This window comes from Anabrus simplex, chromosome 1, assembly GCF_040414725.1.
Source record: "Anabrus simplex isolate iqAnaSimp1 chromosome 1, ASM4041472v1, whole genome shotgun sequence".
NCBI lineage: Eukaryota > Metazoa > Arthropoda > Insecta > Orthoptera > Tettigoniidae > Anabrus > Anabrus simplex.
The window spans coordinates 92,723,528-92,739,508 of record NC_090265.1 but is presented as its reverse complement, the minus strand read 5'-3'; the positions used below and the strand labels follow the sequence as shown (position 1 = coordinate 92,739,508).

At 39.5% G+C, this 15,981-nt stretch overlaps 1 protein-coding gene across 3 annotated transcripts in view; it reads right to left on the bottom strand.

Moving 5' to 3' along the window:
- Positions 1-15,981, bottom strand: part of Unr (cold shock domain-containing Unr) — a 287,182-nt gene that overhangs the window by 243,858 nt on the left and 27,343 nt on the right. For all 3 annotated transcript variants that reach the window (XM_067156402.2, XM_067156419.2, XM_067156409.2), the window contains exons 3-4: positions 8,949-9,128; positions 8,610-8,809 (exon numbers count right to left, since the gene is read on the bottom strand). In XM_067156402.2, coding sequence (XP_067012503.2) covers positions 8,610-8,809; positions 8,949-9,128 — 380 coding nt within the window. The remainder of the gene's footprint in view (positions 1-8,609; positions 8,810-8,948; positions 9,129-15,981) is intronic.

The window sequence follows — 15,981 nt, the reverse complement described above, 5'->3', positions numbered from 1 at the left end:
GCGTGCGGCTACGAGCTTGCATCCGGGAGATAGTAGGTTCGAATCCCACCATCGGCAGCCCTGAAAATGGTTTTCCGTGGTTTCTCATTTTCACACCAGGGGCTGTACCTTAATTAAGGCCACGGCCGCTTCCTTCCAACTCCTAGGCCTTTCCTATCCCATCGTCGCCATAAGACCTATCTGTGTCGGTGCGACGTAAGCCCCCTAGCAAAAAAAAAAAATAAATAAAAAATATCTAGGCCTATAACGAATTACCGGCCCCCACTGTTAGAGAAGATGATTTACGGGTCATGATAAATGAAATGTTGGAATTTAGTGGGTAGAATTGTGAAATTAGTGAAGTAAGTTCAGCCGAAGGGAAATTCATGACTGGAAATTACCTGGAATAAGTACTGCAGGCGTAGCTGATGCGAATGTTCAGCAATCGCAATAGAGACAACATGTGTTCGTTTCCAGTTCAAGTAGTGATCATGACAGTGACAGTTGTGACAATAATACTGATTACAATCCAACCATTGCAAGTTCTTGGTCAACTTATATTGAAAATGGACAAAGAAATTCCTGCTTTGATCCAAATTTCCAGCGTGATGTAAAGAGACTGTTTTTAGCGAAAACAAAACTGAGCGAAATATTTTAATAACTTTTTTATGACGAGATATGCCAGAACATAGCTGAACAGACAAAAGATGCCGAAAAGGAAATCGCACATAAAACCCAGTTTAGTAAGACAAAAGGAAGGAATCAAGATCAAGACCGTGTCCGGACAAATAAGGACGAAATAAAGCTTCTTATGGCCATTTTGTTGCCGCAGGGGATTGTACAGAAACCTAAATTAGGACACTATTTCTCGCAATTGCTTGTTCACTACGCCTATTTTCTATGAGCTGATGACACAGGTTGGCCCCCTGGTGTAGGGGTAGCGTGCCTGCCTCTTACCTGGAGGCCCCGGATTTGATTCCCGGCAAGGTCAGGGATTTTTACCTGGACCTGAGGGCTGGTTCGAGGTCCGCTCAGCCTACGTGATTAGCATTGAGGAGCTATCTGACGGTGGGATAGTGGCCCCGGTCTAGAAAGCCAAGAATAACGGCCGAGAGGATACGTCGTGCTGAGCAGCGGTCGCTTGGTAGGCCAAGGCCCTTCAAAAGCTGTAGTGCCATGGGGTTTGGTTTGGTTTGGTTTCTTGATGACACAGAAGAGACTTTTTTTCACGCCACATTGAGTGGCCTGGCCGGCCTCCTCACCTCAACCTGGCAGGTTCGATTCTGGCTCAGACCGGTGGTATTTGAAGGTGCTCAAATACGTCGGCCTCTTGTCTGTAGATTTACTGGCATGCAAAAGAACTCCTGCGGGACTAAATTCTGGCACCTCAGTGTCTCCGAAAACCTTAAAGTTAATTAGTGGGACGTGAAGCCAATAACATTATTATTATTTTTATTATATTAGATTTTTCTCCACAGCTTTTTACATATCTCTGACAATGAGGTAAATAATGCACAACTTGCTCCCAAAATATACAAGATAAATCCAGTATTTGACCACCTGTTAGCAAAATTTTCGGAAGCTTATACCCCTGATGCAAAATGTCAATTGATGAGAACCTCTTGCAATGGAAAGGGTGGCTAGGGTGGAAAGTTTATATAACAAGAAAATGATCGCGTTTTGGAATGGAATTATATAAATTATGCGAACGCGAGACAGATTATATAACACGACCTGCTTCCGTGTGTATCATAATGAACAGCTGTAAAAGACATAACACTGTGAAGACTGTAAATACTGTAAATATTACCTGTATTGTAGTGTAATATAGTCCGTTTATGTCACTTATGAATTGTAGGGAGGCTATATAAACTTGATCCCATGAAAGCACCAACCAACATAACAGAAAATTTTGTGAGTGTTATAATTTATTCAATTGTACATCTTTTACATATACAGAAACATTTATTTCCAGGCAGAGAATGATAGTAAACTGCCTAAAATATTCAGGTGAAAGTTACTGTATAAACAAAAACCAGAGCTTTGCTGTTAGGAAGAAGCAATCTCAATTTCACCATGTGAAAGCACTTGTTTTTGCACAAAGTATTGAAAAATAAAATAATCAAATTTTTCAACTATTAAATACATTATGTTTAAGTAAATATTTTTCTTTCGGCCCTTCAATAGTTCATATTAGTCTAAGATTGTTTTTAATCAAGTAATTAAATATTTTCTACAATCAGGGAAATCGCTCCCCACCTGAGAGTGAGTTAGTGTGTACCGAGCTGCCAGCTTAAGGTGTTAATTGGTCATGTATTTTCATCAGGTTTAAGAAACAGTCTCACTTTCAAGCTGTTAACATGATTACAGTGCCAAGGGCAAGGAAAGAGAATCTTGCTCAGTGAGGAAAGTAAAATGAAACCTACAATAACATACTCTTGTGTACAGGCGTGATAAACAATTGAAAATATTCTAGCAGATTATTTACGTCTTCAATATGTACATTGCCCCATAAATATAAATCTTGGTTGTTCAGATCCTAACTTTGTCCATACATCGAGCAGAATATCACTGCTAGTGCTACTGTCATGTTCACTTGAATCGTTTTCACCATTGCACTCGCTATCTCCTGACATTTCAACATTAGTCTCACTATCGGATGACACATCACTCTTCGAATTGTCACAGTGTAATACATCAAACAGTTCTTCTTCTTGCAGACGTTTCCGAGCTCCGCTTGCACCTGCCATAATGTACTATCTACCACTCTCAGCAGCCTGGTGGCCAGTACTGGGTGCGCACGGAACGAAAGTATTTTGCCCAGTCACATGGTTTTAGGAGAGTGCTGCTGCTGTAGACAAAGCTCAAAACTAACGCATAAAGGAAAGCGATCTCGGATCATACGATGGAATAAGTCGTCATACCCATCGCCGAAAGACTGATGAAGAAATATTCCGTCATGGCCACTTACGAATCCATGCGGCTATGACGATTTATACCGTCATTACCACTTGAAAGGTTAAACTCAGAGTTGTTGTTATGTTGCTTAACTCTTTTCATTATTTCAACCTTACAATGATGAATAACAGTGGCAATATTATCTACAAACAGCATTACCTTCAGTTCCCTGTTCCCATAGTTTACCTTTCTCTCCATAATTTAGTCCATAACCATTATGGATAACAGTGGTGACAGCACACTTCCATGTCGGTCCTATTTATTTAAGTGAAAGAAAAAGCTATTGAGCCCATCTACCACGCTGTCTGCCAGATTGGCTATGTCATGCACACTAGCTCTGTAATGATGACGAAATGACTACATACTCCCGACGCTTGTGAAATGTCAAGAGGTTTAAGTTCAACTTTAATATTGGTAAACATTAACCAGTGACTTTTTGAATGATAATATTCCAACATTTTAACCCCTAGTCAAATGCCGAGGTACAGTAGACAGTAAAGTCCGTTTTTACAAGTCCAACATTTTAAGAACTGTTGCTAACTTCAGAAAAATATTTAGTTTCACCACCAAATCAATAATGATATTATAATCTAAAACTATTATTTATGGAAAAAAAAAAGCAGGCATGTTTTGCTTTTGGAGCCATGTTTGTGAGTTACTGTAGTCACGTATTAATTCGTGAACCATGGGCAACGGCTGAATGGCCTAGTAACTGGTCCTGAGAGTCACCAGTTGCTATGGAATGGGAGTGGGCATCTCGGACATATTCTGAGTCATGGCCCTCCTTGTGCTCAGGCGGCTAGGACTATAAAATTCACTGGTGGTCCATAACCCGTTGGAGGAGAGATCCTCACTTGGACTATGTGCAAGTAGGGTAGCATCCTGCTTCACGAATTTACCGACCTCAGAACATTTTAAGCAAGTCTCGGACCTATGGGAGTAACAGAGTCCCATTCCCATTTGACAGGCGAGGGACTCCTTGGAAACAACTTGGCGAACAAAATGGAATTCGATGGGGAGCTATCAATATTAATGGGGCTTATGGAAGAAAGAAAGTAGAACTGACAGAGTCAGCACAGAGGATGCATCTGGATGTGCTAGGAGTAACTGATATTCGGGTAAGGGGAGATAACGAGGAAGAGATAGGAGATTATAAAGTGTACTTGATGGGTGTTAGAAAGGGAAGGGCAGAGTCTGGAGTAGGGCTCTTTATCAGGAATACCATTGCACGAAACATAGTTTCTGTTAGGCACGTAAATGAGCGAATGATGTGGGTAGATCTGTCAGTTGGAGGAATTAGGACTAGAATTGTGTCCGAGTATTCACTATGTGAGGGTGCAGATGATGATGAAGTTGACAAGTTTTATGAAGCATTGAGTGACATTGTGGTCAGGGTCAACATCAAGTATAGAATAGTGCTAATGGGCGATTTCAATGCGAGAGTTGGGAAAAGAACTGAAGGATATGAAAGGGTGATTGGTAAATGTGGGGAAGATCTGGAAGCTAATGGGAATGGGAAGCGTTTGCTGGACTTCTGTGCTAGTATGGGTTTAGCAGTTACGAATACATTCTTCAAGCATAAGGCTATACACCGCTGCATATGGGAGGCTAGGGGTACCAGATCCATAATAGACTATTTTAACAGACTTTGAATTCAGGAAATCTGTTAGGAATGTACGAATTTTCTGCGGATTTTTCGATGATACAGACCACTATCTGATCTGTAGTGAACTAAGTATCTCTAGACCTAGGGTAGAGAAAGTGAAATCTCTCTGCAAATGATTAAGGGTAGAAAATCTCCAGGACGAGGAAATTAGACAGAAGTACATGGATATGACTAGTGAGAAGTTTCGAACAGTAGACAGTAAGCAGGTTCAGGATATAGAAAGTGAATGGGTGGCATACAGCGATGCTGTAGTAGAAACAGCAAGGGAATGCCTAGGAACAACTGTGTGTAAAGATGCGAAAAGGCGAACATGTTGGTGGAATGATGAAGTGACAGCAGCTTGTAAACGTAAAAAGAATGCTTATCAGAAATGTAATTTGCACGTAGATGAAAGAAACAGAGCAAAACAAATAGTTGTTGAATCCGAAAAGAAGCCGTGGGAAGATTTTGGTAATAACCTGGAAAGGCTAAGTCAAGCAGCAGGGAAACCTTTCTGGACAGTAATAAAGAATCTTAGGAAGGGAGGGAAAAAGGAAATGAACAGTGTTTTGAGTAATTCAGGTGAACTCATAATAGATCCCAAGGAATCACTAGAGAGATGGAGGGAATATGGTGGTGTTGTGAACAGCCAAGTTCATGGGGAGGAGGAAAATGATGTTGGTGAAATTATGCTTGAGGAAGTGGAAAGGATGGTAAATAAACTCCATTGTCATAAGGCAGCAGGAATAGATGAAATTAGACCTGAAATAGTGAAGTATAGTGGGAAGGCAGGGATGAAATGGCTTCATAGAGTAGTAAAAATAGCATGGAGTGTTGGTAAGGTACCTTCAGATTGGACAAAAGCAGTAATTGCACCTATCTATAAGCAAGGGAACAAAAAGGATTGCAACAACTATCGAGGTATCTCATTGATTAGTGAAAATGAAAACCTACAACCTGTTATCCAGTCACTGACCGGGTCAGGGATGGAATGAATGAAGCAGATATAGGCTATTAGTACGATGGGGTCGCCACTCCCAAAGTGATTTATTAATGACTGATAGATGCTATGAAATGAGAATGGAGAGTGTTGCTGGAATGAAAGATGACAGGGAAAACCGGAGTACCCGGAGAAAAACCTGTTCCGCCTCCGCTTTGTCCAGCACAAATGTCACATGGAGTGACCGGGATTTGAACCACAATATCCAGCGGTGAGAGGCCGACGTGCTGCCGTATGAGCCACGGAGGCTCCCCATTGATTAGTATACCAGGCAAGGTATTCACTGGCATCTTGGAAGGGAGGGTGCGATCAGTTGTTGAGAGGAAGTTGGATGAAAACCAGTGTGGTTTCAGACCACAGAGAGGATGTCAGGATCAGATTTTCAGTATGCGCCAGGTAATTGAAAAATGCTACGAGAGGAATAGGCAGTTGTGTTTATGTTTCGTAGATCTAGAGAAAGCATATGACAGGGTACCGAGGGAAAAGATGTTCACTATACTGTGGGACTGTGGAATTAAAGGTAGATTATTAAAATCAATCAAGGGCATTTATGTTGACAATTGGGCTTCAGTGAGAATTGATGGGAGAATGAGTTCTTGGTTCAGGGCACTTACAGCGGTTAGACAAGGCTGTAATCTTTCACCTTTGCTGTTCGTAGTTTACATGGATCATCTGCTGAAAGGTATAAAATGGCAGGGAGGGATTCAGTTAGGTGGAAATGTAGCAAGCAGTCTGGCCTATGCTGACGACTTGGTCTTAATGGCAGACTGTGCCGAAAGCCTGCAGTGTAATATCTTGGAACTAGAAAATAGGTGCAATGAGTATGGTATGAAAATTAGCCTCTCGAAGACTAAATTGATGTCAATAGGTAAGAAATTCAAGAGAATTGAATGTCAGATTGGTGATACAAAGCTAGAACAGGTCGATAATTTCAAGTATTTAGGTTTTGTGTTCTCCCAGGATGGTAATATAGTAAGTGAGATTGAATCAAGGTGTCGTAGCTAATGCAGTGAGCTCGCAGTTGCGATCAACAGTATTCTGTAAGAAGGAAGTCAGCTCCCAGACGAAACTATCTTTACATCGGTCTGTTTTCAGACCAACTTTGCTTTACAGGAGCGAAAGCTGGGTGGACTCAGGATGTCTTAATCATAAGTTAGAAGTAACAGACATGAAAGTAGCAAGAATGATTACTGGTACAAACAGGTGGGAACAATGGCAGGAGGGTACTTGGAATGAGGAGATAAAGGCTAATTTGGGAATGAACTCGATGGATGAAGCTGTACACATAAACCGGCTTCGGTGGTGGGGTCATGTGAGGCGAATGGAGGAGGATAGGTTACCTAGGAGAATAATGGACTCTGCTATGGAAGGTAAAATAAGTAGAGGTAGACCAAGACGACGATGGTTAGACTCGGTTTCTAACGATTTAAAGATAAGAGTAACATATGAATAGTAACACAGTAAAGGTTTCCACCTATTCAATACTAATATGTATTTACAATATTATAAATTACAAGGAACTAGTTTCGACCCACCTAGGGGTCATCATCAGCCATATTAAAGCATAGATAAGTTTTGTCGAATCCTAAAACATGTTATTTTTAACTGTAATAATTTATCCATAAGATAAGTTTTGTCGAATCCTAAAACATGTTATTTTTAACTGTAATAATTTATCCATAAGATCGACGCAGACATCGCCTTCGAATGTCGATGAGAGAACTCGCTAGTGCACATAGCGAGGAAACGATGCCGAAGGTAATCGATCACATGCAATATCATTGCTCGGGTTCAAAAATATCGGTAACGGAAAAAATCGTGCGCTCTTATTCGCTCGTAATAACGGATGCGTCAGTGATAGGGCTCTCGCTGTAACCGAAGGACGATACACAGTTTAATGTAGGAATTATGAAGGGACATAAAACAATCGTCGCTATAGCGGAGTTCTCGTTATATACCGTACTTGCTATAGCAGACTTCTACTGTAAATAAATAAATAAATAAATAAATAACACAACAAGACTGTACGTTGGCAAAATTCTTGCTGCACTTAGCTGTGCTCGACTTTCTTTACAACTTGATATAGCTACTACAAACAGAAATGTAGATGATACTTTTTGTTGACAGCAGCTTTACATGTTAAAATGAAAGAAATTACCAATTCGGTATGAATGAAGATGATACAAGCATGAAAATATACTTAAGACTCCAGTGAAGAGTATTATTTATGCTATTTAGTTAACGAATCTCAACAACTGTTACGTGAAGTTATAGATCGTAGTATTATGAGAAGATTTTCATCTCTGACTGGAAGGGTAAACTGTAATATGTATCCATTCAACATCTCAGATTAAATAATACTTAATATCTAATTAATGAACGTAGATTTTCATGGCTCATTGTATTAAAATAAAGAAATAAATGTGTTGGATTGCATCAAATGCCCTGATGAAGGTTTTGTTAATTAAATATATGTAAGTAGCTTTAATCCAGTTATCACATTTAATTCTTTATTTTAATACTTAATATCATTGTTCAATCCATGTCTGGTTCCTTGGCTGGATGATCAATTCAACTTAGAGGGCTATGGATTCAATTACTGGCCAGGCTGGGGATTTTAACCAAGTATGGTTAATTACTCTGACTCAAGTATACATTTTCATAAACACGGAATACATTGCATTACAAACCACCACGAAAACACACAACAGTGATAACATTCTGCCACACAGGGTTGGCCAGGCTGTAAAAGTTGGTCAAGTTCACACATAGTGCTGATCCCAAAAAATTGGGAAAAAGACCATTTTTCAATTTCTATCCCTTCTCTTAACTATGATAATAATCCAAAGATATTTTGGACCAAAATGCTGAACTTGTGATAACTGGACCATAACAGGTTAATAAACCACTGTGTTTATTCTTTTGAACACTGTAGATATTGATTTCTCACAAAACTATGAACTATTCAAATTAACTTCTTTAACCTATTAAACCAAAAAGTCTTTAAATGGAACATGTCATTCTTACCGCTGGTTTGTAGCTATCTGGAAACTAACTTTGTCACCAGAACGTAATGTGACATTTCCTTCAACGTCGTCCTTATTGTATGGTAAGAAGAAGCATTCACCACGATTCTCATAACTGATGCGGCCTTGAGTATCACCACTAGATCCATCACAGCGTAATTCAGTTGTAACATTGCCAGTTACACGTTCCTCACTTAACACCTGCAATGACAATTTATGTTTTAACCAATTTAACATCACGACATAACCACATAACATTAAAATTGAAAAGGACTTTTGTTTGGACAGTTTTCACATTAATGACTGTTACATGTTATTAATAATGTAAGAGTGTACTCACTACTTCTGGGGCAATTTTTGTTACAGCACTTGCTATAGGTTTACCAGTCCTTCGGTCATAGGTCATCTCAAATTCAACAGGATCACCAATTTTTAAATGTTCAATATTACCATTGAACTGACTAAAATGGAAAAACAGTCTAGCTTGTCGTTCACAACATTGAATAAATCCATAAGAATGCTGAAAAAAAGAAGAAGAAGAATGAATGATCATAGTAAATTTACTAACCTATTGAAAAATTACAAGTTGATTTTGAGACTTAGCCTAGGCCTACAGTAAAATTACTTTTCATTTTCTTATCAATACAAAAGAAGATGAAATTACACATTATATACCAACTATCTTCGAAAGATATCTTCGCAAACACACACAAAAATGCTTCCCAGAATCTCTATGAAGAGCTATTGAAATAGAAACCTTGCAATTCAATACAAAAGGCATAAGTTAGTCAAAACATCAGCTTCTCTTTGAAGATCTAAGGGGCATTTCCATAGATGTAGTTGTTCTGTAGGAAATGCATGTTATAGAAAATAATAATGGTATGAATGTCAAATTAAAAATCCTCTGTGGCTCAGGCGGCAGTGCGCCGGCCTCTCACCGCTGGATTCCGTGGCTCAAATCCCGGTCACTCCATGTTAGATTTGTGCTGGACAAAGTGGAGGCGGAACAGATTTTTTCTCCGGGTACTCCGGTTTTCCCTGTCATACTTCATTCCAGCAACACACTCCAATATAATTTCATTTCATCCATCATTCATTAATCATTGCCCCACAGGAGCGCGACAGGCGTCGGCAGCCGGCACAATTCCTATCATCGCCACTAGATAGGGGCTTCACTCATTCCATTCCTGACCCGGTCAGATGATTGGAAATGGGCTATGGATTTTCATGACAAATTAAAACGCTTGCACACGGTAGTTGAGGCATTATTATTATTATTATTATTATTATTATTATTATTATTACTACTACTTTTACTGTATGACCTCGGATACTGTACTGCAGGACATCTGAAGTAGTTGTCTTGGCAGCCTGCATACCAATTTTGACATTCCAATCAGCTGCCATTCAACAGCAAAACAGAATACTACTGAACATTCCTTAAGGTGAGTTGATTTTGTTGTATTGTAGAGTCCACCACTAGCAGTGACATGGTGTACCAAGATATTTGCCTGCCCTTCAAAAATTGATTGGACTGAACATATGAACTTGGAATCATGAGTCAAGACACACTACTTCTCATTCGGTAAAGCAGCTTACAAAAAACCTCACATACCTTCAAATTATGGTGTGGCAAAATTCGGAGCACTCCAATGCTAGACATGTACCAGTAGTAACATCCAAAAAGTAAATGGGCGAACTGGTTGAATTCAGATTGATAACATATATAAACTACCTTTAACCCTACAGGCCGATTCTGTCTGGTTATATATAGTCACCTTCCTATCCATGCAGAAGATTTTGACAGTTATCACAAGCTTTCAAAATTTAATCAACTAGCTGTCGTATCCATCACTACAATTAATACATTAATTTTTTTGTTCCGTATGGATTCAGAAGTAAACCTTATAGAATTATTAAAATGGAATATTACTGCTTTTCCACCAAATCAATACTCAAACCATTTAACTGTAAGGATGAATCATACAAATGTAGTAGATGTTTTGATCTATGCGACCTCCTTCAGCTAAAAAAACATAATTTATAATGAATATAGAAAATGGTGTACGTTGAAGTTATTTAAGAAATATCTTAAAAAGAATAAAAACCATAAGAAAACCATGTTTTAAAAGTCATCTGTACGGATGTCACAGCACTTAAAATTCCACTAAAATACACTCATCGGCATTTAAAAAAAAAAAAGGAAACACGACGTATTTCAGACAAAATGTGATGTTAGTCCATTTGAAACCTTGAATAAAGTAAATGTTATGACATTACAACAATATGGTAATATATCATGGTTAATTAGCCCAACTGGGAAGTTTCAGAGCAATATTTAATAAACATTACTGATAGTGACAATCACGACACCAATAGTGCAGTTTCCCACCTTTTGACATGAATAACCACAAACAGGTGTCTTAAAGTTTTTTTGCTGTCAATTCTCGTGCCGCTTATTTTTGTAGACATTACGGCGTATCTACAATAGTTAGTCAGGTCATAATGGCTCTTTCTCCTGTAAACACCGTAAGGGCCATAGAATTAGTGGAGGATGGGCGCAGTATACACAACGTAGCAGACATTATTCCCCAGAAAACTATGGTGTTGCCTTAACAGACTGAGAGTGGGCATGGACGCTGGAATTTCTTATGCCATAAGTGGGGTTGGATGGATTCTCCAATGTGTGAATGCAGTGAAGAGTAGCAGACCATGGATCATGTCATCCTGTGCTGCCTGGTTCATGCCTACTCCAGAAGCCCCGGAGACCAGTTTCATCTTTCAGAAAGTGCTGCAGAGTGGCTGATAAACTTAGACCTGGACTTTGTTGTTATAATCACCATACAATTAAATAAATAAGCAGACATTATAGGCACATCTTGTTCTAACATGTACAGAACTATTAAAAGGTACAGACAGGACAATATCTACATCAGAAGGCCCAGTTCTGGTCGTAAGAGAAGGACTACTGAGCGCAATGATCGTTTTCTCGTAATGCAAGTTCTTCATGATCGACACACAACAGCTGTGACGGCCAGAAATCATTTGCAGCATGTACGGGGTACGAACACCAGTAAAAGGACAGCAAGGAGGAGGTTGTATGAGGCGGATTTAAAGACCAACAGGCCCACCACAGGACTTCTGCTTACACGTGAGCACCGCACCTATCGGATGAAATTTGCCAATGCCCGTCGAAACGGGACTGTGGGGCTGCAGAGCTCAGTGCTGTTCACGGATGAATCCAGATTCTGTTTGAGTGTACTGGATGGAAGGGAGAGAGTATGGAGAAGGTCCGGGGAACATTATTCAACCTATACTTTCCCTGCAAGGACACCGTTCAATGGAGGCTCTGTGATTGTCTGGGCTGGGATTACCACTGATGCGCACACGGAGCTTGTGTTCATCAAGAATGGAAGTCTGACAGCCCACCTATACATCGAGGAAATGTTTAGTGGATCACGTGGTGCCTTTTGTACCTGTGATCGGCGAGAACTTTATCCTGATGCATGATGATGCTCACCCACAGGTTGCTGTTAGTGTACACGAGTACCTGGATGGAGTCTGAATTGAGTGCATGGTGTGGCCTGCTCGTAGTCCCGACCTAAACCCGATAGAGATGTCTGGGATACTCTTGGGAGACGTGATAGGAGTCGTTCCCCTGACACACTGGCTCAACTTCGGGTTGCACTCCAGGCAGAATGGGGGCTCATACCACAAGAGAACATTCAAGATTGCATCCTGAGCATGCCTGATTGAATTATAGCTGTAAATGCGACTAGAGGTGGTAATACCCGTTACTGAGGCAATGGAAATGTGTTGAAAACATGTGGACAAATGGAGTGCACATGAAACGTGCAGAACTCCAGACTTTGACATTTCCAAATTGGTGTGGGTGGACTGTTGTGATTGTCACTATCAACAAAATTATTGTGCTGAAACCTCTTAAATGGGCTAATTAACTTATGATACACTGCCATATTGTTGTAATGACATAATATTTGATTTTTACAATATTTCAAATTGACTAACATTAAATTTTGTCAGAAATATGCAGTGTTTCTTTTTCCAGCGAGTGTACTATGGTTTGAAATGTATTACAAATACGTGTAAATCACTTGTTAACTATTCTGTGTCTCATGACAAGCACATTTTAGTGTCAGATTAAATTATATACAGACAATCTTAAGTAACTGAATAAATTATATGAAGTTCTTTGGTGGTATTTAACTGTTATGGTGAAAGTCAACTCAAGAGCTGAGGAGAAGTATCCTTCCGCAGGTGAGCACGTCCCTGTTTCCCCTTCTCCACCACAATCGGCTAAATATTAACGTCTAGCATCTATCTAACAAATACTCCATTTTCAAACAGTGTAGCATCAAAAGGAATCAGTTGCTTTCACATCGTTGCATTTTGATTTGCGCTGAACCTCTTAAATGGACTAATTAATTTATGATACACTGCCATATTGTTGTAATGACATAATATCTGACTTTTACCATATTACAAATGGACTAACATTAAATTTTGTCAGAAATATGTAGTGTTTTTTTCCTCCCAGGAAGTGTACTATGGTTCGAAATGTATTACAAATACAGGTAAATACGTAGTTTAAAATTATTGTAGTATACTGTACAGTAGTATACGAATAATATCCTATCAGAATTTAGCGTGCTTATTTTATTATTGTAAAATATTTGTGTAGTACCGGTATAGTAGAGGTAATACCAATATAAATGGTCCGTTATTGGACATTATAAATTTTCCAGCTAGCTCATTCTTGGTTGCCAGCATTTCGCCCTCGTGTGCTAGGGTGGGCTCATCAGTTGGTACCTAGCACAATAACGGACCATTTATATTGGTATTATAAATTTGCTCATTCAGGACAAATATTTCAGATTCCCTATGGGAATCAACATCTATATCATAGTAGAGGTATCCGTAGAAACTCTTACTAAAATTCTGTTGTTGTAATTAGGATAGGATTAATTGCAGTTTAGAATTATGTAATTCTTGTGTATTCCTTTCGGTATTCAGTAATTAACAGCAGTTTTTTTCCTGTTAGGGTGTTCTAGGATAAAAATAGAGTACGACTAAGTAGTATTGTAGTGTAGTCATAAATTAATTACCTTATTGTGACCTTTGAGTACTATCCCAGACAATATATTCCTCTGTTAATTTTTTTTTGTAAATAAGTTATTTTAATTTTCCTTTTATTTTCATTTTTTCCATAAAGAATGGCTAAGGAGTGCAAGTGTAGGAACTATGGGTGTGGCGAGACATTGAAGGGTATGAGGGAGGAGTTGGAGAGTTTGAGGGAGATAATTAGAATTCTAACAGAAGACAGGAAGGATGATAGGACTCCCTCAAACAATGTACAGGTTACAGTAGGTGTACAAGAGGGAGGGGAAGGAAAGGGGGGAGTTGTAGAAGACAGATGGTCTAATGTCCTAAGGGGAAGGAGATTGCAGGCTAAGGGCTCTATTCAGGATCAGAATTCAGGACAGGTGTCTGTGCAAAATCGGTACAAGTCACTCCAGGTAGAACAAGAGAGGGAAGATTAGGAACAGGGAACTGATGCCGAGATGTGTGGAAGTAAGAGGAAGGGAAAAGGTTGGAAAGGGAAATGTAGAGTAGAGGATAGGAAAAGACAGGTGGAACAGGGTCATGGGAAGGAGAAAAGGGAGGAGGAAGTAGCTTCTGCAGCTATCAGGAAAGATAGGGCTGACCAGGAAGGGGGGGGGGGGGGGGGGGGGATCAAATGAGGTGGGTAGGGTCGAGGCTCTGGTCATGGGGGATTCCATCGTTAGACATGTGGGGAAAGTGTGTGGAGGAAAGGGAACCACAGTAGTGTGTTATCCAGGAATTAGGTTGAGGCAGATGTTGACATAAGTAGAAAGGAGGGAGGAGGGGAAGGAGAAGGTGGTAGTGTTTCACGCTGGTACCAACAACGCAAGGCAAGCTGATATAATAGTTGGTACTTATGCGTGGGATCTGGTAAATGCAGCACGGGTGAAGTTTAAAGAAGCGGAGATTGGTATCAATGTAATACTGTGTAGGAGGGATACTGACTGGAAAGTGATTGGGAACTTAAATGAGACTACGGAGTGGGTCTGTGGGAAACTGGGAGTGAAATTTCCAGATCCTAATGGGTGGGTAAGAAATAGGTATCTGCGCTCAGATGGCCTTCACTTAAACCGCAGTGGTACATATAAGTTAGGAAATTTGTTTGGAAGGGTTATAGGGAGGTACATTCAGGGAAATGGGGTAGCCAAGGGAGCGGTGATAAGGGAACAGGGAACTGGAAATCAAGTAGGGATGACAAAATATATTAGAGTAGAACTGTAGAAGTATTGTAAAGAAAAGAATAGAATTAATTTAATAGATATACACTTACCAGATATTGTAATAGGAGTTGAATCATGGCTGAGAAATAATATAATGGACGTAGAAATTTTCTCACGGAACTGGAGAGTGTATCGTAGAGATAGGATAGGAATGGTGGGTGGGGGAGTATTCGTTCTGGTGAAAGAAGAATTTTACAGGCAACATTAATTACATCTTCAATAACTGCACTTTTATTTTTCTGGAATGCTCTGTTGAAACAACCAAAATACAAATCAGGTTGAAATTTTGTGTGTCCCACTGGCAAAAATGAAATTTTGCAACTGCTGTCCTTTCCTGTCATAACTCTTCACATGAGGTATCCCATTAAGATGATGTTTTTATTTTGCCCAACACAGTTATCAGCATGGAATTCTAAATGCTCCTCACCTAATTAAAAATTTTCCAAGAAGTGATGTACAAGGGATAAGGCAGTATTTACTCCTTTACCTGCAATACAAGCTTCTGGAATAACGACAAGACAAATATGTCAAGGGGTTCACACGCTACATCAAAGAGACCCACACTGTAGCCTGTAAGAAAGAAAATGGGTCCAATTTGTTGTGGATCATATGGTAAGTGCACCTGTTGGGCAAAATCAAAACTATAATGCATTGTGTCTTTGTATGTGCTACAGCTATGTGGGCCAAGAGACAAAAGAGTGTCCAGTGGTCTAATCCCTTTTCTACAATTTTCTATGGTGCTTTTATAAGTGGACGTGATTCAGATGTTATATAGCCTTCTGCATCTGATTTCTTTTTTCCTCCTCATCTATAATTGACAGTTTCCCAATTAAAATCTGACTGCTTCTACATGTCTTACAAATATCAGTCTTGGGTTTCTCAACTACTATGTTAGTGCAAAATGTATGCCAGATGGAATACCAGGATGAGAGTGATGCAGGAATTCTTTCTAATGATTTACAACTGCCAGAGTATAATGTATGAACATACTTTTTAGACATGCCGGTTGGGAGAAAAATGAGATCACTT